The sequence below is a fragment of the Bufo gargarizans genome, chromosome 1 (genome assembly GCF_014858855.1).
Source record: "Bufo gargarizans isolate SCDJY-AF-19 chromosome 1, ASM1485885v1, whole genome shotgun sequence".
NCBI classification, from domain to species: domain Eukaryota; kingdom Metazoa; phylum Chordata; class Amphibia; order Anura; family Bufonidae; genus Bufo; species Bufo gargarizans.
Genome location: NC_058080.1, coordinates 403,600,126 through 403,620,774, shown reverse-complemented (window position 1 = coordinate 403,620,774; position 20,649 = coordinate 403,600,126). Strand labels below are relative to the sequence as shown.

Sequence of the window (20,649 nt, the reverse complement as noted above, 5' to 3'; positions counted from 1 at the left end):
ACTGATGGCCCTATCCAGAGGGTAGGACTTCTTATAAACCAGGTTCTTGATTTTCATGATACAAGCAAGTAAAATCTTGGACGCATTTCGAGCTATACTTTCCCTTTGTCAAAAAACAAAACAAAACACTTTTGGACAAAGGGCAAGTGCAGCCCGAAACACGTCAAAAGTTTTACTCTGGAGGCTTCATTCTACCCAGAATATTGCAATTAAAGAGACATATCACAGGATGTATTTCCATTACCATGCCTGAGCATCAGCCTGTATCGCGGTGAGAAGAGAAGCCACAACATGTGCAGAATCCAAAATAAAGGGTACACCACTAGCAGTTCATATTCGGTCACTCTCAGCTCACTCAGTGTTTTTTCTTTAGTTTTACATTTTATGCTAGTGTAATTTAAAAACAGATGTCAAAATTTACAATCATATAAATGTTTTTATTTAAGACCTAATATAAATTTGCGCAAAGCAATCTTTTTTAATAAAAATATAAAATTTAAACCATTGCTACTCATCCATTCCCCCCCGGATTTTACATTAAAATTTATAAAATTCACGGAAGAAAAATATACAGTATATACACACACACACACAGTAAAAAAATCCACAGGTCAGGTGACAAGTTGAGAAATCACAGGGGGACTGCTGAGACAAATTCTGGGCACAAAAACAGACCTCAATGATTTTGAAAACCATGATGAATGTGAAAGGTAAAAACAGGTTTGTGCTTTTTTTTTCTAAATAACCCTGTGAATCAGGTCTTGGCCTGCTCTGCAACTGGTTGTATTTGAAGTACTTCTGCAAATCCATCCCCAAACCAGCAGGTGATGTGAATGGTATCAAGACTAAAGTAAAAGAGACGATCCAGACACTGGTTTCTTCTGTAGACTGATCGAGGGTCAGCAGAGAGAATTTTAGTTATTGCATACTTTGCTTCCTCAACAGACTGAAAGAAGCGAAATGACGGTTCTCCTAAGGTGAAAAAAAAAAAAAAGAGAAGAGGATTAATATAATGATTTTGCTTAGATCGATGCACTTTACATTCATTTTAGAATTGCTGAAAAACAAAATGGCACCTGCTAAATGGGTAGCTATTGGATGGGTAAATCCCTCAGAGTATTAAGCCTCATTCACATGTCAGTGTTTTGGTCCGGGATTTCCATCAGTAATTGTGAGCCAAAACCAGGATTGGAGCCCCCACAGACATAAGGTATAAGGGAAAGATCTTCATCTGTTCTGTGTTTAGAGCCGCACCTGGTTTTAGCTCACAATCACTGAGGGAAATCACTGACCAAAACTCCCATGTGTGAATGAGGCATAATGCTGTAGGATCAGCAACCTTCGGCACTCCAGCTGCTGTGCAACTACAACTCCCAGCATGCTCTTTCCACCTGTGTTAGAGTTTAGAGAGCAGCCAAGCAAGTGTGCATGCTGGGAGATGTAGTTTCACCCCAGCTGGAGTGCCGGAGGATGCTGACCCCTGCCGTAGCCCCTTCATTCTACCAACTGAAAGGGGTTATAGGGCACATACTGCTATTAATGACACGTTAGAAAATGATTAAAGAGGACTCTTCCCTTAAAATGGAGCTCTGACCCATACAGCCCACTTGAGTTTAGTGCTATAAAGTTAAAATAAAAAAATTATATGTAAACAATAGGGTACGTCCACACAAGACGTAATGCTCAACAAGATATTCATTGCAAACTATGCATTGCAGAGTAAAATCGATTCTGTGAAAATTTGCAACTTAAAATCAGCAAGCTGCCGACATAAAATCCCCATCACGGCTTAATTTCTGCATTGATTTTATTTCAGCAGCATGTGGATGCGATTTCCATTTTGCTGCTACTGTAAACACCATGGATTTTCCACATTCCTGTCCCATGTGTCGCTTGAAGGGGTTGTCCAGCTTCGAGGACTCCTGCATTGTGTTGCACATCTGGAAAAACTCACTCACCTGCTCCTTGATACTCTATTCCAGCTCCGTTCAGTGATCTTCCAGTCCCAGATGGATGGATGGGGTTACATGCACCACTGCAGCCAATGACCAGCCTAAGCGGTGTCATGTGTTCAGGCAACATGCTGTTTCGGGAAACATCACTGCCGAGGCAAGTAATTGGCTGCGGCAGTGCAATGACCCTATCCATCCAAAAGTTTACAGCACAGGGATTGGAAAACCTCTAAAGGAACATAGGGATCTATTGAGCAAGAATGGCGCAGCAGGTGCATGTGAGCAGGATTTTTTCCAATAGGTACAACTTGGTACAGTAATCAGTTAAAGTCCCTGCGGCTGGACAACCACTGAGTGGGGCTAAGTTCACAGGCGGAGTCACAACATGTAAACCAGGGATCCGTAACCTTCAGCACTCCAACTGCTTTAAAACTACAACTCCCACCAGGATCCATTCACTTCTACAGGAGTTAGGGTACTTTCACATTAGAGTTAGCAGGGTCCAGCAGGCTGTTTTGGCAGGGAAACAGCCTGCTGGATCCGGACTAACCCTAGCCCATGTGTGCGGCCAGAAGTCCTCTACGAACCCATTCACTATAATGGGGACGGGCCGGAGGTCCAGCCGCAGCACAGCAAACATGCCAAGAGGCGGCCGGACATGTTTGCCGTGCTGCGGCTGCATCTCCGGCCCAGCCCCATTATTGTGAATGGGGCCGGAGCAGACTTCCGGCGGCACGCATGGGCTAACGTTAGTACAGATCCGGCAAGCTGTTCCCCTGCCGAAACAGCCTGCTGGACCCTGCTAACTCTAATGTGAAAGTAGCCTTACAAGAACAACCAAACAAGTGTGCATGCTGAGAGTTGTAGTTTCACAGCAGCTAACCCTTGATCTAAACTGAAAATCCTTGGCAGCAGAATCTTGCTGCAGATTCTACAGCCTTGGATTTTTCTGACATGAATTTCCCAGAATGTAAAGGTACCCTTAAAGTGGACCTCCAATTATGCATAGAAAAGATTATTTCCTAATACACTTATCGAAACTGTTCCACCTCTTACCTGTAGTAATACATCAAGGCTTGCTCTTTGCAGCAGCTAGTCTGGTCCCTGTAACCAGGCTTCACATGGTATTGGGTAGTCCACGATGCATTACTACAAAGAGGCCAAACAAGTTTCTGGAGTATATCAAGAAAGAGCATCTTTGGGCAAGACCTACACACCGAATTTTACACACAACTGGGTGTTCTAAACTGCAAATATTTTTTTCTCTTTAACTGTATTTAGAACAATTAGAAAAACACTCACTGACAAAAATACTGCACCAAGAGTTGTTGGAATTGAATGAAACTACATATGTGTGAATGCAATGATGATATATAAAGTAATTACAATAAGGCGAAAGGTTAAGCTTATTGAGGAAAACTGTCAAACTGTACTGCAGATGAGATAAGATTGGGCATGGAGGAACAGAGGTTCCGTATGGTATCTGGTGACACATTTGCTCACAGATGTTGTTGTTGGGCCTGTAGATCCTGCACACTCATAAGATGCCGCAACTGGAGTCCCAGCTGGTCAAATAAATGCTCTATTGCAGGCATGGCCAACCTGTGGCTCTCCAGCTGTTGTAAAACTACAACTCCCACCATGCCCTGCTGTGAGCCGATAGCTGTAGGTAGTCTGGGCATGCTGGGAGTTGTAGTTTTGCAACAGCTGGAGAGCCTCAGGTTGGCCATCCCTGCTCTATTGGCTAAATGTGGAAATCGGACATGTCAAAGAAGTGTGCAGACTGTGTGTGAGCAAGCATTTACTGATGAAAACTGCCACTTGAAAGCCCTTCCATGACATTTCTACCACGATGCATTATTTGTTGTCATTGAGTGTATATTAACACCTATAAAGTGTTTTTTATCATGGAAATCATGGAAAAATGGTAGCGGTAGGCTTTACAAGTTTGCCCAAATACCCAAAGGTCTTTACTTCGTGATCCTGTCAGCAGAGACGCAGTCAGCAATGGGATGGAAGCGGGGAGGCTTGAGCATCAGTTCCTTCATTTTTCAACTCACTCTGATCCTAATGCCAACATTTTTACCCTCTGAAAAATGCAGATGTCGCCCACTCAGAAAACACCAGCCGGCAGTGTCCGTGAACCAAGTAAGCTCAGATCATGGGCATTTAAAGAAAACCTGTCACGTTGAACACTGTGAGCTAAAGGCACCATGTTCTGGAGTAGGAGGAGCTGAGCAAATTGATATGTAGTTTTGTGGGAGAAGATTCAGTCAAACTTGCAATTTATTTATTTAAATATCTGCTCTTTCAGGACTTTGAAGTCAAGCAGACGGTCCTATCAGTGATTGACAACTAAGTCCTGAAAGAGCAGATATTTAAATGAATAAGTTACAAGTTTTTCCCACAAAACTAAATATCAATCTGCTCAGCTCCTCCTGCTCTATAACATGCTGCCTACAGAATTTCAATGTGACAGGTTTGCTTTAACCCCTCAGATACCATGGTCAATGGCAACCATGGCATCTAAGGGGTCATTTACGTGGAGTGGGCTGCTCCTGGTAAACAAACAGCCATCCCATGACCAGATTGGGAGAGCAGTCACTACGGCAGGAAAATTAAATAAAAAAATTAAAATAGTTGATGATGGGAAGGGGTTAATATTATGGCAGTATAACAGTAAACTAAAATCTTTGCATCGTACCTTGTTCACATGACGATTTGAACTGTCGCAATTCTTTTTCTGAGTGAGGTGTAAATCTAACTGTTAATCTGGGCACGGGTGACTCTGTTACCCATTTTGCAACAAAACTGTCACAGGTGCCAGGTTTGTCTTGGCTTTCACTGAAGCTTCCATTTCTTTGACCAGGTAAGTCTTGACTTTGTTTCAGGTTCTTGATGTCCTCCTCTACAAGCAGTTTGGAAGAAAACTCTGGCAAGGAGCAAGTGTCTTCAACAGAAGACGGTTCACTATCAGTTTCCAACACATTGTCTAAAATTTGGCCAGATAGGTCACATTTGTCTACAGATTGGTCATCTATGTCCAAGAAAGGGTTATGGTCATCTTGCTCAGATCTTTTTTTGTGTTCAGAATTTTTTCTCTGGAACACAGGACTGGACACATCTCCACCTTCTGCCTGTGAGGTTACTTCTTCAAGACACTCCTTTAGAGAACCTTTAGGTCGTGGCGAATCATACTCAGCAATGTAAGGCTTGATGTCAATAACTGGTGTTCCCTGTATCATGTCAATTCCAGACAAATATACAGTGTCACCTGAGGAAAAGAACATACATTACAATTAGGCCTCATGCACACGACCGTTGTGTGCATCCGTGGCCGTTGTTCCGTTTTCCGTGATTTTCTGCGGACCCATTGACTTTCAATGGGTCCGTTGAAAACTCGGAAAATGCACCGTTTGTCATCCGCCTCCGTGATCCGCGTATCCTGTCCGTCAAAAAAACTAGGACCTGTCCTATTTTTTTTGACGGACAACGGTTCACGGACCCATTCAAGTCAATGGGTCAGTGAAAAAACACGGATGCACACAAGATTGGCATCCAAGTCTGTGATCGTAGGTTACTTTCATACAGACGGATCCGAAGATCCGTCTGCATAAAAGCTTTTTCAAAGCTGAGTTTTCACTTCGTGAAAACTCTGATCCGACAGTATATTCTAACACAGAGGCGTTCCCATAGTGATGGGGACGCTTCTAGTTAGAATATACTACGAACTGTGTACATGACTGCCCCCTGCTGCCTGGCAGCACCCGATCTCTTACAGGAAGCTGTGATCAGCACAATTAACTCCTCAGGTGCCGCACCTGAAGGGGTTAATTGTGCGTATCATAGCCCCCTGTAAGAGATCCAGTTTCAATTTCATTGGTGGCCCCCCCCCCCCCAACCTCTATTGTATTTATATCATTGGTGGCACAGTGTGCGGCCTCCCCCCGGCCCCCCCTCCCTCCCTCTATTGTATTTATATCATTGGTGGCACAGTGTGCAGCCCCCCCCCCTCTATTGTATTTATATCATTGGTGGGCAGTGTGCGGCCTCCCCTCCCCCGATTATTGGTGGCAGCCGAGTTCCGATCAGAGTCCCAGTTTAATCGCTGGGGCTCCGATCGGTACCTGCTGCGCTGTCTGTGACTGGCCGGGAGCTCCTCCTACTGGTAAGTGACAGATCATTAAGCAATGCGCCGCACAGACCTGTCACTTACCAGTAGGAGGAGCTCCCGGCCGGTCACAGACAGTGCAGCAGCCAGCAGGTAAGTATGATGCTTCTAATATTGCTAAGTAACCATGGCAACCAGGACTGCAGTAGCGTCCTGGATGCCATGGTTACCGATCGGAGCCCCAGCGATTAAACTGGGACTCTGATCGGAACTCGGCTGCCACCAATAATCAGGGGGGAGGCCGCACACTGCCCACTAATGATATAAATACAATAGAGGGAGGGGGGGCCGCACACTGTGCCACCAATGATCTAAATACAATAGAGGGAGCGGGGGGCGGGGGAGGCCGCACACTGGCCACCAATGATAATACAATAGAGGGAGGGAGGGGGGCCGCACACTGGCCACCAATGATATTGGTACGGCACCTGAGGGGTTAATTGTGCTGATCACAGCCCCCTGTAAGAGATCGGGTGCTGCCAGGCAGCAGGGGGCAGTAATGTGCACAGTTTGTAGTATATTCTAACTAGAAGCGTCCCCATCACCATGGGAACGCCTCTGTGTTAGCATATACTGTCGGATATGAGTTTTCACGATCTAACTCAAATTCGATGGTATATTCTAACAGAGGCGTTCCCATGGTGATGGGGACGCTTCAAGTTAAAATATACCATCGGATTGGAGAAAACTCTGATCCGATGGTATAAAAGGGACTCCTGACTTTACATTGAAAGTCAATGGGGGACGGATCAGTTTGCAATTGCACCATATTGTGTCAACGTCAAACAGATCCATCCCCATTGACTTGCATTGTAATTCAGGATAGATCCGTTTGGCTACGCACGGCCAGGCGGACACCAAAACGACTTTTTTTTCATGTCCGTGGATCCTCCAAAAATCAAGGAAGACCCACGGACGAAAAAACGTATCCCGGATCACGGACCAACGGAACCCCGTTTTGCGGACCGTGAAAAAATACTGTTGTGTGCATGAGGCCTTATCCTGATGCAGTATAAGTTCACCAAAGCTTGAGAGGTTCACCATGTACAATCACCAGACATGGGATCATGTTTTGCAATATAAATATATTTTGAGTAAAAATACATATCCTCTATTTTCATACAAATTAAATAGATAGTACAGCTTATTTCCTAAGCACTCTTGCTTAACCACTTCAACCCCGCTAGCTGAAACCCCCTTAATGACCAGGCCACTTTTTACAATTCTGCACTACACTACTTTCACAGTTTATTGCTCGGTCATGCAACTTACCACCCAAATGAATTTTACCTCCTTTTCTTCTCACTAATAGAGCTTTCATTTGGTGGTATTTCATTGCTGCTGACATTTTTACTTTTTTTGTTATTAATCAAAATTTAAAGATTTTTTTGCAAAAAAATGTCATTTTTCACTTTCAGTTGTAAAATTTTGCAAAAAAAAACGACATCCATATATAAATTTTTCGCAAAATTTATTGTTCTACATGTCTTTGATAAAAAAAATGTTTGGGTAAAAAAAAATAAAATGGTTTGGGTAAAAGTTATAGCATTTACAAACTATGGTACAAAAATGTGAATTTCCGCTTTTTGAAGCAGCTCTGACTTTCTGAGCACCTGTCATGTTTCCTGAGGTTCTACAATGCCCAGACAGTAGAAAACCCCCACAAATGACCCCATTTCGGAAAGTAGACACCCTAAGGTATTCGCTGATGGGCATAGTGAGTTCATAGAACTTTTTATTTTTTGTCACAAGTTAGCGGAAAATTATGATTTTTTATATTTTTTTCTTACAAAGTCTCATATTCCACTAACTTGTGACAAAAAATAAAAACTTCCATGAACTCACTATGCCTATCACAAAATACCTTGGGGTGTCTTCTTTCCAAAATGGGGTCACTTGTGGGGTAGTTATACTGCCCTGGCATTCTAGGGGCCCAGATGTGTGAGAAGAAGTTTGCAATCAAAATCTGTAAAAAATGAAATCCGAAAGGTGCACTTTGGAATGTGGGTCCCTTTGCCCACCTAGGCTGCAAAAAAGTGTCACACATGTGGTATCGCCGTACTCAGGAGAAGTTGGGGAATGTGTTTTGGGGTGTCATTTTACATATACCCATGCTGGGTGAGAGAAATATCTCGGCAAAAGACAACTTTTCCCATTTTTTTATACAAAGTTGGCATTTGACCAAGATATTTATCTCACCAATCATGGGGATATGCAAAATGACACCCCAAAACACATTCCCCCAACTTCTCCTGAGTACGGCGATACCACATGTGTCACACTTTTTTGCAGACTAGATGCGCAAAGCGGCCCAAATTCCTTTTAGGAGGGCATTTTTAGACATTTGGATCCCAGACTTCTTCTCACGCTTTAGGGCCCCTAAAAAGCCAAGGCAGTTCAGACGTCCGTATGTGTTTTGCGGATCCGATCCATGTATCCGTAAAAATCATACGGACGTCTGAATGGAGCCTTACAGGGGGGTGATCAATGACAGGGGGGTGATCAGGGAGTCTGTATGGGGTGATCAGGGGTGATCAGTGGTTCATAAAGGGTTAATAAGTGATGGGGGGGGGGGTGTAGTGTAGTGTAGTGGTGTTTGGAGCTACTTTAGTGAGCTGCCTGAGTCCTCTGGTGGTCGATCCAAACAAAAGGGACCACCAGAGGACCAGGTAGAAGGTATATTAGACGCTGTTATTAAAACAGCGTCTAATATACCTGTTAGGGGTTAAAAAATCACATCTCCAGCCTGCCAGCGAGCGATCGCCGCTGGCAGGCTGGAGATCCACTTGCTTACCTTCCGTTCCTGTAAGCGTGCGCGCCTATGTGCGCGCGTTCACAGGAAATCTCGGCTCTCGCGGGAGGACGCGTATATGCGTCCACCCAGAAGAGCAGGGCCGCCGGCAGGACGCAATCCTGCGTACGGCGGTCCTGTAGCGGTTAAAGGGAGTCTGTCACCTCCATATGGCCTACAGCATACAGTGCTTACATTGTCCTATCGCACACCTATATATGAATGTAATGGTACCTTTGTCTTTACACTTGCAGAAGCTGGAAAAACAAACTTTGATTGATATGCAAATAAGCACTCCCAAGTGCCCAGGCTGCTCTGCCTTTTTTCATTGTTCCCCCGCCCCAGCCTCTGCGGCCCGAAGGATGACGCAAGGGAATAAAAGGGCGGGCATATGCAGAGGCTGGGGCGGGGGAACAATGAAAAAAAAGGCAGATCAGCCTGGGCACCAACATAGTGAACGCCACCCCTGGGCACTTGCGAGTGCTCATTTGCATATCAATCAAAGTTTGATTTTCCAGCTTCTGCAAGTGTAAAGACAAAGACAAAAGGTACCATTACATTCATGTATAGGTGTGCGATAGTGCAATGTAAGCACTGTATATGGCCATATAGTGGTGAGAGACTCCCTTTAAAGAGGTTGTCTCATTAGAGGCAACCCCTTTCAAAAGGCCACTCCTGGGGCCATCAGTTGATTGCCCCAGATTCCACTCTCAGCATCCCTGATTTTGCAGTGGAAAGACCTATATATATATAGCAAAAACAGTAGCAGCACACCACTATATGCGCTAAGACTAAGTAAACAGGTGAATGTGTCATTTGTCTCAGGAGGTGCTGTTCCGTTTTTGGATATAGATAGATAGATAGAGATAGAGATAGAGATAGATAGATAGATAGATAGATAGATAGAGATATATATATATATATCTCTATATCTATCTATCTCTATATATTATAGAGGACCAGGCATCCTCTGTGGAACTTAGCACTCCTCGCCCATCCCCCACCCCTTGGTGCTTTTAATCAGAGAAACAATGGAGCTGGACATTCCGTGTTAGAGTAGGTCCCACCAGATGAGAAGCGACCTTGCCGTCCAGAAGGTGGGCCCGACATATTTTTGATCAATAATATGCGCTAAGAGCTTCTCCACTGCCTTGCAGTAACTATATGGCGTCATGTATTTTTGACCCTGTTCACACATTCACCTGTTTACTTAGTCTTAACGCATATAGTGGTGTGCTGCTACTGTTTTTTGTTTGCTGTATTATGCCGGGTAGCTTGCACCTGCGATTTATATCAGGAGGTGCTGTTCCGTTTTTGGATAGAGATAGATATAGATATATATATATATATATATATATACATACATACATATATATATACATATACACACACTTAACGTAACATTACCTTCTACTTTATCCAGTTTAGCCAATGTAAGGCCAATTGCATTGGGTCGATGAGGACTTCTTGTAGAGAAAACTCCAGTCTTTTCACCGTTAAGTCTTGGTGGCCGGACTTTTGCCTTCCAACTTAAATGTCCATTCTTATGAAAAATGAACAAAATCCTAAGACAGGAAAAATTATGCTACATTATTATCAGGAAAAAAAAATTCACTATAAAATGCTTCACAAAAGAGCAGGGTATTAAAGGGGTTTTCCAGGAGAAAAATACTGATGTCCTATCCTCCGGCAAGGTCATCAATCCAAATCCCGACCCTTCACAGATCAGCTGTTTGAAGAGGCAGCAGCAATGAGCGTTGCTGCCACTTCCTAGGGCAGTAACATCAGGTTCATCAGTCGCATGGCTTATGAGCAGCTCACACCCATTCAAGTGAATACGCCAGGGGTGCAATATCAAGCACAGCCACTATACAACAAACAGAACCGTGGTCATTAAGATGCAGCCTCTTCTCAAAGCTAATCAATAGAAGTGCTGGGAGTTGGACCTCCACCAATCTATTAACGATGACCTAACCTGAGGATAGGTTGTGAACACTGTACTCCTGAAAAACCCATTTAAAATTACGCTTGATTTTTAAATCAAATATAAGAGCTACTGTATTTATGATAATGCCCCCCTTGTCCCATTAAAAGGGTTTCTACCACCAGAAATACGGTTATGTAGCTGACTGACATTACCGATGCGCTAATGTCCGCACTACATAACAGTATGTTTCTAACAGTAGTTCCTGCAGCCGTTTTTGTTAAAAACGTACTTTTATAGATATGCTAATGAGTCTAGGTGCTATGTGGGCGTCATTAGCACCTAGAGGGCTCCGTCCACTAACCATTTCAGCCGCCCATCGCGTCCCTCCAGCCCGCCCCGCTCCTGTTGAATGACGTGAAACTTCTCGGTATCTCGTACCAATTCCCGCGCTTTCGCCGTGCGCTTCTGTATTCTCCCGGCGCCGGCTTCCTCACTGCGCCTGCGCCAACTATGTTACAGTGAGGAAGCCGGCACCAGGAGCGCAGCATTCACTCACTGCGCCTAATACAGAAGCGCACGGCGCAGGAATTGGTACGAGATTCTGAGAAGTTTCACGTCAATCAACAGGAGCGGGGCGGGCTGGAGGAACGCGATGGGCAGCTGAAATGGTTAGTGAACGGAGCCCTCTACGTGCTAATGACGCCCACATAGCACCTAGAGGCTCATTAGCATATCTATAAAAGTACGTTTTTAACAAAAACGGCTGCAGGAACTACTGTTAGAAACATACTGGTATGTAGTGCTGACATTAGCGCATCGTTAATGTCAGTCAGCTACATAACAGTATTTCTGGTGGTAGAAACCCTTTAAGGCCCCCTTCAGACGAGCAAGTTTTCCACGTGGGTGCAATGCGAAATCTGGACCCATTTATTTAAATGGGCTGTGTACATGAGCGTCGTTTTTCCACGCATCACTTCTGCGTTGCAGCATGTTCTATATTCTGCGTTTTTCTGGCCCCATAGAAGTGAATGGGGCTGCGTGAAAAATCGCATCTGCAAGCAAGTGCGGATGCGATGCGTTTTTCACGGATGGTTGCTAAGGGATGTTGTTTGTATACCTTCAGTTTTTTTATCACACGCATGCAAAACGCATTAAATCGCACTGCACCCGCACGATAAAAACTGAACACGATCGCATACAAGACTGAATGAACTTGCTTGTGAAATTGAGCATTTTTCACTGAACGCATCTGCAACGCATCCGGACCTAATCCGCTCACGCTCGTATGAAGGGGCCTAACCGATGGCACTGTGTCTGATGGAAAAGACAGAAGATCCAAAAGGGTGCTACTAGAGCAGGCATCTCAAACTCGCGGCCCTCCAGCTGTTGTAAAACTACAACTCCCACAATGCCCTGCTGTAGGATGATACCTGTAGGCTGTCCGGGCATGTTGGGAGTTGTAGTTTTGAAACAGCTGGAGGGCCATGAGTTTGAGATGCCTGCACTAGAGCATGTCAGCTCTCTACAGAAAAAAGGACGCCATATATTTTTTTTAATAAAGACTAATTTAAAAATAATTTTCAGATCGAAAATGAGTAAAATGCAATAATAAAAATAATTGCCCCCAAAAGGTGTGCATAGCCTTTAACGGGGTTGTCCACTTTTTACCATTAATGATGATTCATGATCTATCCTCAGGATAAGGGTCCATTCACACATCCGTTGTTTCTTTCCTGATCTGTTCCGTTTTTTGCTGAACAGATCTGGACCCATTCATTTTCAATGGGTCCTAAAAAAGAAAAAAAAAAGAAAGAAAAAAAAAAATCAGACATTGTGCTGTCCGATTTTTTTCAGGACCCATTGAAAATGAATGGGTCCAGATCTGTTCCGCAAAAAACGGAACAGATCAGGAAAGAAACAACGGACGTGTGAATGGACCCCTAGTCTAATTGGCAGGGGTCAGCTGATCAGCTGTTTGAAGAGAAAGCAGCACTGCCTTCTCTGCTCTGTTTACCGACTCTCCGCAGCAATTGCAGTGGTGAACAGATGTAATTACAAGTATTATGTCCCCAATCACTTCTATGGGACAGTTCTGTAGTATTCATTTGAACAGACAGAGCCATCCCATAAAAGTGAATGGGGACGCCATATTTGTAATTACTCTGCTCACCACTGCAATTGCTGCAGCGAGCAGGTAAACGAAGCAGAGAAGGCAGCGCTGCCTTCACTTCAAACAGGTGATCGGCAGGGGTGCTGGGAATCAGACTCCTGCAGATCTGATAATGATGACCTATCTTGAGGTCATCAATAGTAAAAAGTGGACAATCCCTTTAACCACTTTACATCCGCCCATAGGATATAAATGGAAAAAAAAATTAAAAAAAAAGGTTTTACATGTAAAAAATAAAATTCCCCAATTGATAAAAAAATAAAAATAAAATAAAATAATAATATGTTAAAAATAGAACAAAATAAATAAAATAGACATTTGTTATTGCCGCGTCCGTAACGACCGGCTATATAAATATATCACATGATCCACCCCATCCGATAAACTCCATAAAAAATAAAAACTGTCTCAAAAGACATTTTTGTCACCTCACATCACTTCACAGTATAAAGTAATTATGGCGGTACACGTTCACTAGAATAATAGATTCTCAGCCTGATAGAACGTTGAATAAGAAAATAATAAACTCAATCAAAAGCGGGGTATAGATAAAATCAGGCATACAGGGAATCAGAAGTGCGGAGAGGGATCAAGTGATAGACCATCCGACACTCTGAAAGCCTGACTAATAACCTGTGAGTCGGGCTGTAACTCGGTATTGGAGCACACTGATCAACGTGTAGCCTGTACCCACTAGGTAATAATAACACTACACTCAATACAGGGACTAACAGTACTGATCTAATCCACTTGACAACTTTTATTGCTCATGTGTTTGAGCCATACAGTGGATAGTCAGTACACTTAAGGCTGCTATACTCACTCTACGCGTTTCTACATGACTCTTATATGTCATGCGTCATCAGGAGCGAACAAAATTCGTCACCGTGTCAGATTAGATGAAGCTACTGCACTGTAGCGTGCATACACCGGCGCTGTGATGGCCTTATGCGGCCATACATACACGCCGGATATAAATAATCTAACACCCGCCCCCAGAGGGTGTGTACCGGCGCCAGTCACCAATCAGGGATAGAGGCGCGTCCTCCGACGCGCTCCCTGACGTGGCCGTCTCACAATGCAGCATGATACACTCACGGGGAGGAGCGCCAATATGCTCAATTGTATGGGGACAATCGTAATGTGGTATGTATATTCAAGTGACATCGCGATGAAGAATTGGACAGGATATAAGGAAGAGGCCAATATAAGAGAACTGACACAGTTTAATGCATCAGATACAAAACACAGACCATATATTAAAAGAGGAAAACATCTAGGGTGAAATATATATATATATATATATATATATATATATATATATATATATATATATATATATATATATATATATATATATATATATATATATATACCACCCCATGCGTATTGTAGGATTATTACATATTCAAGGACACTCTACATGTCCTGCCCCGAACATCTGATAATGACGAAATGATGGACCAAATCTACTGTCCCATAATCTCTTAAATAAAGCAGGAAAATGACACTGCATCATTTAATCCCTTAGGGTATACAGTATCTAACTTAAATATCAATTCGGTTTCTTTGCGGAGAAACGGCACATCAATGTCCCCTCCGCAAATGGATGTCACAATGTGTTCAATCCCTTGGACCTTCAGCACCTCTGGATTACCGCCATGATGATCACAGATGTGTTACGTTTGTTTTTTATATTGAGTATATGTTCACCAATGCGTCTCTGCAGTTAACGTCTGGTTTTACCCACATACTGAACACCACATTGGCAAGTCAATAGATACACGACTCCCACTGATGTACATCTGATGGAAAATCTTTCCTTAGTCACATGACTAGTAAAGAATGTCCCCTTCATGATGTTACCACAGATAATACATGCTCCACATGGAAAAGTCCCAGTTAATGTATTTTTGAGCCATGTAATCGGTGTAAGGGCTCTTTCACACTTGCGTTCTTGTCTTCCGGCATAGAGTTCCGTCGTCGGGGCTCTATGCCGGAAGAATCCTGATCAGGATTATTCTAATGCATTCTGAATGGAGTGAAATCCGTTCAGGATGCATCAGGATGTCTTCAGTTCTGGAACGGAACGTTTTTTGGCCGGAGAAAATACCGCAGCATGCTGCGCTTTTTGCTCCGGCCAAAAATCCTGAACACTTGCCGCAAGGCCGGATCCGGACTTAAGCTAAACGTTGTTTCGGCGCATTGCGGGATCAGACGTTTAGCTTTTTCGCAATGGTCACCATGGCTGCCGGGACGCTAAAGTCCTGGCAGCCATGGTAAAGTGTAGTGGGGAGAGGGGGAGCAGCATACTTACCGTCCATGCGGCTCCCAGGGCGCTCCAGAGTGACGTCAGGGCGCCCCAGGCGCATGGATGACGTGATCGCATGGCACGTCATCCATGCGCATGGGGCGCTCTGACGTCATTCTGGAGCGCCCCGGGAGCCGCGTGGACTGTAAGTATACCGCTCCCCACTACTACTATGGCAACCAGGACTTTAATAGCGTCCTGGCTGCCATAGTAACACTGAAAGCATTTTGAAGACGGATCAGTCTTCAAATGCTTTCAGTACACTTGCGTTTTTCCGGATCCGGCGTGTAATTCCGGCAAGTGGAGTACACGCCGGATCCGGACAACGCAAGTGTGAAAGAGGCCTTAGATGTAGGTAGGTGCTATGAACCAGACGATCGCGTATGTTAGAACTACGCCGATATGAGATAGGGGGACGATCTGACACTGATTCACCAATGTCCGGATCTGACTAAGATGGGCCAGTGCCTCTGATGGATCTCACGTACTTGTTTCTCCGCTTTATCGTACGTGGCTATAATCCTTGGAATATTCTGACCAGGGAGCTTCTGCTTGGGGACCAGTAGTTGATCACGGCTAACACTCATGGAGTGATGGTAAGCTCTTTGGAGTGTATGCTGAGGATACCCTCTACGCATAAACAGTGTCCTCAGATCATTTGCAGCCACCTTGAAATCCCCCATTTCTGAGCAGTTTCTCCTGGCCCTCAGGTATTGGCCTTTGGGAATGCCACTCCTGAGGGCCAGGGGATGGCCACTGTCCCACCTCAGCAGGCTGTTAGTGGCAGTCTGCTTGCGGAACAGATTCGTAGTGATCTTCCTATCTGTCCCCATAGCAACAGTCAAATCCAAGAACGTGATTTAATGCTCATTGATGTCAGACGTAAAAAACAAACCAAGCTGATTATTAAGCTCGGCTATGAATTGGGTGAAACAATCCTTAGTCCCCTTCCACAGTATAAACACGTCGTCGATATACAGATACAAACGCAAAAACACAAAATGCAATCGCACTCTGCCCTGCCTTTATGCTGGATGTTGAATAAGGCATTGGTGTACATTTTGGCCAAAGCGTAATAAGCCACTCACCATGTCAAGGTCGCCTTAATGAATGGTCCCTAACACTAGTTCCTACCTTTTATGGGCCATGACAGCCACACAAAGTCCAGGGAGCGCAGGTACAGCATGCACGCCAGGCACACTCTGCTTTTAACCCCGTCCGGTGCCATTACAGCTTTCATCGGATCCAGGGATGCAAGTACCAACATGCATGCTGAGCCCACTATATACTTCTCCTGGAGCCAAATGGCTACTGGTAGGCGCTGTAAAAGCAGACTCAGTTTTATACTGACTTTAAAACCAGCCTCCAGGGCAGACTAACTGGTCAGGTGTGCATGACTGCTTGGAGATCGCCACGCCTCCAATATATACTACAAAGAAAAAATATGGGGGATTCAGCCCGCACAATCCCTAGCAGGTGCAGATTGCTATGGCGAAATACAGATACAAACGCAAAAACACAAAATGCTAATCGCAGTCGTCGATATATCTGATCCAGATTAATATCGACGACGTGTACTGTTCCATAGCTTCACTGAAGACAACCTCTCTTTCCCACCAGCCCAGGTAGAGATTTGCATAAGTGGGGGCACACGGACTGCCCATCGCAACTCCCCTGAGCTGGTGGAAAATTTGACGGTCAAATAGGAACACATTGCGACTCAGGACAAAGTCCAATAGCTCCATCACGAAGGTGTTGTAAAAATGTTCACCCCTCTGTTGTAGGAAGGCCCGCACAGCTACACAACCGGTGTCATGTGGAATGGAGCGGTACAAGGCCTCCACATCTAGGCTAGCAAGCCACGTATCTTCATCACATTGAATACCCTCAAGGCGCTGTAGGACATCCATTGTATCACGGGCAAAGGATGGTAAACTTGCCACAAATGGCATCAGCATCACGTCAATATATGTACTAATATTGGCCGTGAGGCTACCAATGCCGGATACAATGGGCCTGCCTTTCATCGGGGTGCTCTGTTTATGAAGCTTAGGTAAGCTTTAAAACACAGCACGAACCGGAAACTTTGGTAGCAGGAAGTCCAATTCAGCTTTATTGATAAGCTTGTCCCTCAGGGCTTCATTAAGAAGTACAGACAGTTGTTGCCTGAAAACAGGGGTCGGATCAGAGGGGAGGAGTCTATATGTGGTGGTGTCTTGTATGTAATTATCCTACAATTCGCATGGGGTGGTATATATATATATTTATTTATTTCACCCTAGATGTCTTCCTCTTTTTAAATATGGCTGTCTGTACTGAGGAATATTAAGTCATGGTTGAATCCGGAAGGTCCTCTCTGTAGACAGGAGAAACAATTGGCCGAGTTTCTGGGCCTCACTAACCTATGGCCGGTTCTGGAACAACCAAAATTGTTTCCTCGCAAATTATTACCGATCCACAGAGTGGCAGTCCAGATGTGGACAGCCTGCAGGCGTCTGCATAATGTGGAGACGGAACTGTTGGAGACCCCAGTTTGGGATAACCCTATGTTCCCTGATTTGTTGATACTACAAGGCAAAACATTCTGGAAGGAACATGGGGTTATCACAATGGGAAATCTGTATACTGATAATGCTTTCAATGATTTTGAATCTATGAGCCGTAAATATGAGCTACCGAGACAGGCATTTTTTAGATTCCTGCAGTTGAGACATGCCCTACAGACACATTATCGGAACAACCCAGTCCTCTTCTGCTCTTTTCCAATGATAGGTATTATACGCTCTCAAGGACCACGTGGCTTCATTTCAGCATTATACACTCACCTCTTAGATGTCAAGTTGAAAGGTACCCCTATGTTAGCTTTAGATAAATGGAAAGCTGTGATTCCTGACTTGTCCAAAGAAGAAATAGAGGATGTGCTGGAATCCCCCACATTAGTGTCGCCAGCCATAAATAACAAATTTATTCAAGTATGTATAATACACCAAAGTTACTTGACTCCGTCCAGACTATTCAGAATAGGCAGACGTACACACTCTGAATGCCATAGGTGCACGTCAGAGGGCGCTGATTTTTGGCACCTCATCTGGGCGTGCCCAGTTTTACAAACGTTTTGGGGTGAAGTTACAAACTTGCTCTCAGATCTTATAGGCAACGCACTCTAACTAGACCCGAAAATTTGCATATTTGGAATACTAGACGAAACTGTACATCCGCATCACACTAGGATTTTTTTGAGAGAGACATTATTTTTAGCACGTAAGGCAATAGCCATGAGATGGATGGGGGACAGGGCACCCACTCTTACGCAGTGGAAACAACTGGTTAACAATGTCATACCATATGAAAACATAGTGTATAAGAATAGGGGCTGCTCGCCCAAATTTCAAAAAGTGTGGGGAACGTGGTGTGCGTCCTCTAGGACAGCTTATTCTGCTAGAAGACTAACTGAAGCACTAAATGCGGAACAAGTTGGATAAGTATAAAACACCTTGACATGCGGAAATAGTTGGTGCAGGTGAATGTAATGGAAATTATGAGGGGGGGTGTAATAGAAGATTTTACACAACCATGCAAATATCTCTTGTCTAGGAAAGAACAAGCAAAGGATTGTATACAGCATAGAAGTTTATTGTGTTATTGTCTTTATTCTTTTATTGTGCAAAGTCGTGTCACTTTTGTGTCATTATCAACATTACTGATGTACATTGTGTCATGATATGTGTACAAAGATTGACATCATAATTGACTTTGTGTGTTCAATAAAAATAAAAAAAATATGGCTGTCTGTGTTTGTATCTGATGCATTAAACTGTGTCAGTTCTCTTATATTGGCCTCTTCCTTATATCCTGTCCAATTCTTCATCGCGATGTCACTTGAATATACATACCACATTACGATTGTCCCCATACAATTGAGCATATTGGCGCTCCTCCCCGTGAGTGTATCATGCTGCATTGTGAGACGGCCACGTCAGGGAGCGCGTCGGAGGACGCGCCTCTATCCCTGATTGGTGACTGACGCCGGTACACACCCTCTGGGGGCGGGTGTTAAATTATTTATATCCGGCGTGTATGTATGGCCGCATAAGGCCATCACAGCGCCGGTGTATGCACGCTACAGTGCAGTAGCTTCATCTAATCTGACACGGTGACGAATTTTGTTCGCTCCTGATGACGCATGACATATAAGAGTCATGTAGAAACGCGTAGAGTGAGTATAGCAGCCTTAAGTGTACTGACTATCCACTGTATGGCTCAAACACATGAGCAATAAAAGTTGTCAAGTGGATTAGATCAGTACTGTTAGTCCCTGTATTGAGTGTAGTGTTATTATTACCTAGTGGGTACAGGCTACACGTTGATCAGTGTGCTCCAATACCGAGTTACAGCCCGACTCACAGTTTATTAGTCAGGCTTTCAGAGTGTCGGATGGTCTATCACTTGATCCCTCTCCGCACTTCTTATTCCCTGTATGCCTGATTTTATCTATACCCCGCTTTTGATTGAGTTTAATAAAGAGTTTATTATTTTCTTATTCAACGTTCTATCAGGCCGAGAATCACCTCACATCACAAAAAGTGCAACTCCAAGTGATCAAAAAAGGCATCTGCCCCCCCAACTAGTACCAATCAAATCGTCACCTCATCCTGCACAAAATGAGATCCCAACTAAAACAATTGGTCAAAAAATAAAAAGCTATGGCTCTCAGACTATGGATACACTAAAACATCATTTTTTTGTTTCAAAAATGCTATTATTGTGCAAAACTTAAATAAGAAAAAGTATACATATTAGGTATTTCAACGTCCGTAACGATCTGCTCTATAAAAATGTTACATGACCTAACCAATCAGATGAACACTGTAAAAATAAATAAAAACTGTGCTAAAAACAACCAATTTTTTGGTCACCTTGCCCGATAAAGTGTAATAATGAATGATCAAAAAATCATATGTACTTAAAAATGGTAGCAAAAAATATCAACTCTCTGAAAATAATAAATACGAGCCCCTGGCCAAGATGATCAGCAGAAAAAAAATAAATAAATAAATATATGGCATTCAGAAAATGGAGACAAAACATTTTCTTTTTTTCAAAAATGCTTTATTATGTAGAACTGAAACAAACAAAGAAAGCAGACATATTTGATATTATTGTGTCCGTAACAACCTGCTCTATAAAAAATAGCACATGATCTACCCTGTCAGATAAATGTTGTAAAAAATAAAAAATAAAGTGCCAAAACAGCAATTTTTTGGTTACCTCACAAAAAAAAAAACATAATATAGAGCAATTAAAAATCATATGTACCCCAAAATAGT

The 20,649-nt window shown here is 43.6% G+C and overlaps 1 protein-coding gene across 1 annotated transcript in view; it reads right to left on the bottom strand.

The window, feature by feature from the left end:
• Positions 1-440: 440 nt before the first annotated feature.
• TRMO (tRNA methyltransferase O) overlaps positions 441-20,649 on the bottom strand; it is a 36,032-nt gene continuing 15,823 nt past the window's right edge. The window contains exons 3-5 of the mRNA XM_044286096.1: positions 10,322-10,479; positions 4,657-5,226; positions 441-972 (exon numbers count right to left, since the gene is read on the bottom strand). Of these exons, the coding sequence (XP_044142031.1) occupies positions 755-972; positions 4,657-5,226; positions 10,322-10,479 (946 nt within the window). The 3' untranslated portion in view covers positions 441-754. The remainder of the gene's footprint in view (positions 973-4,656; positions 5,227-10,321; positions 10,480-20,649) is intronic.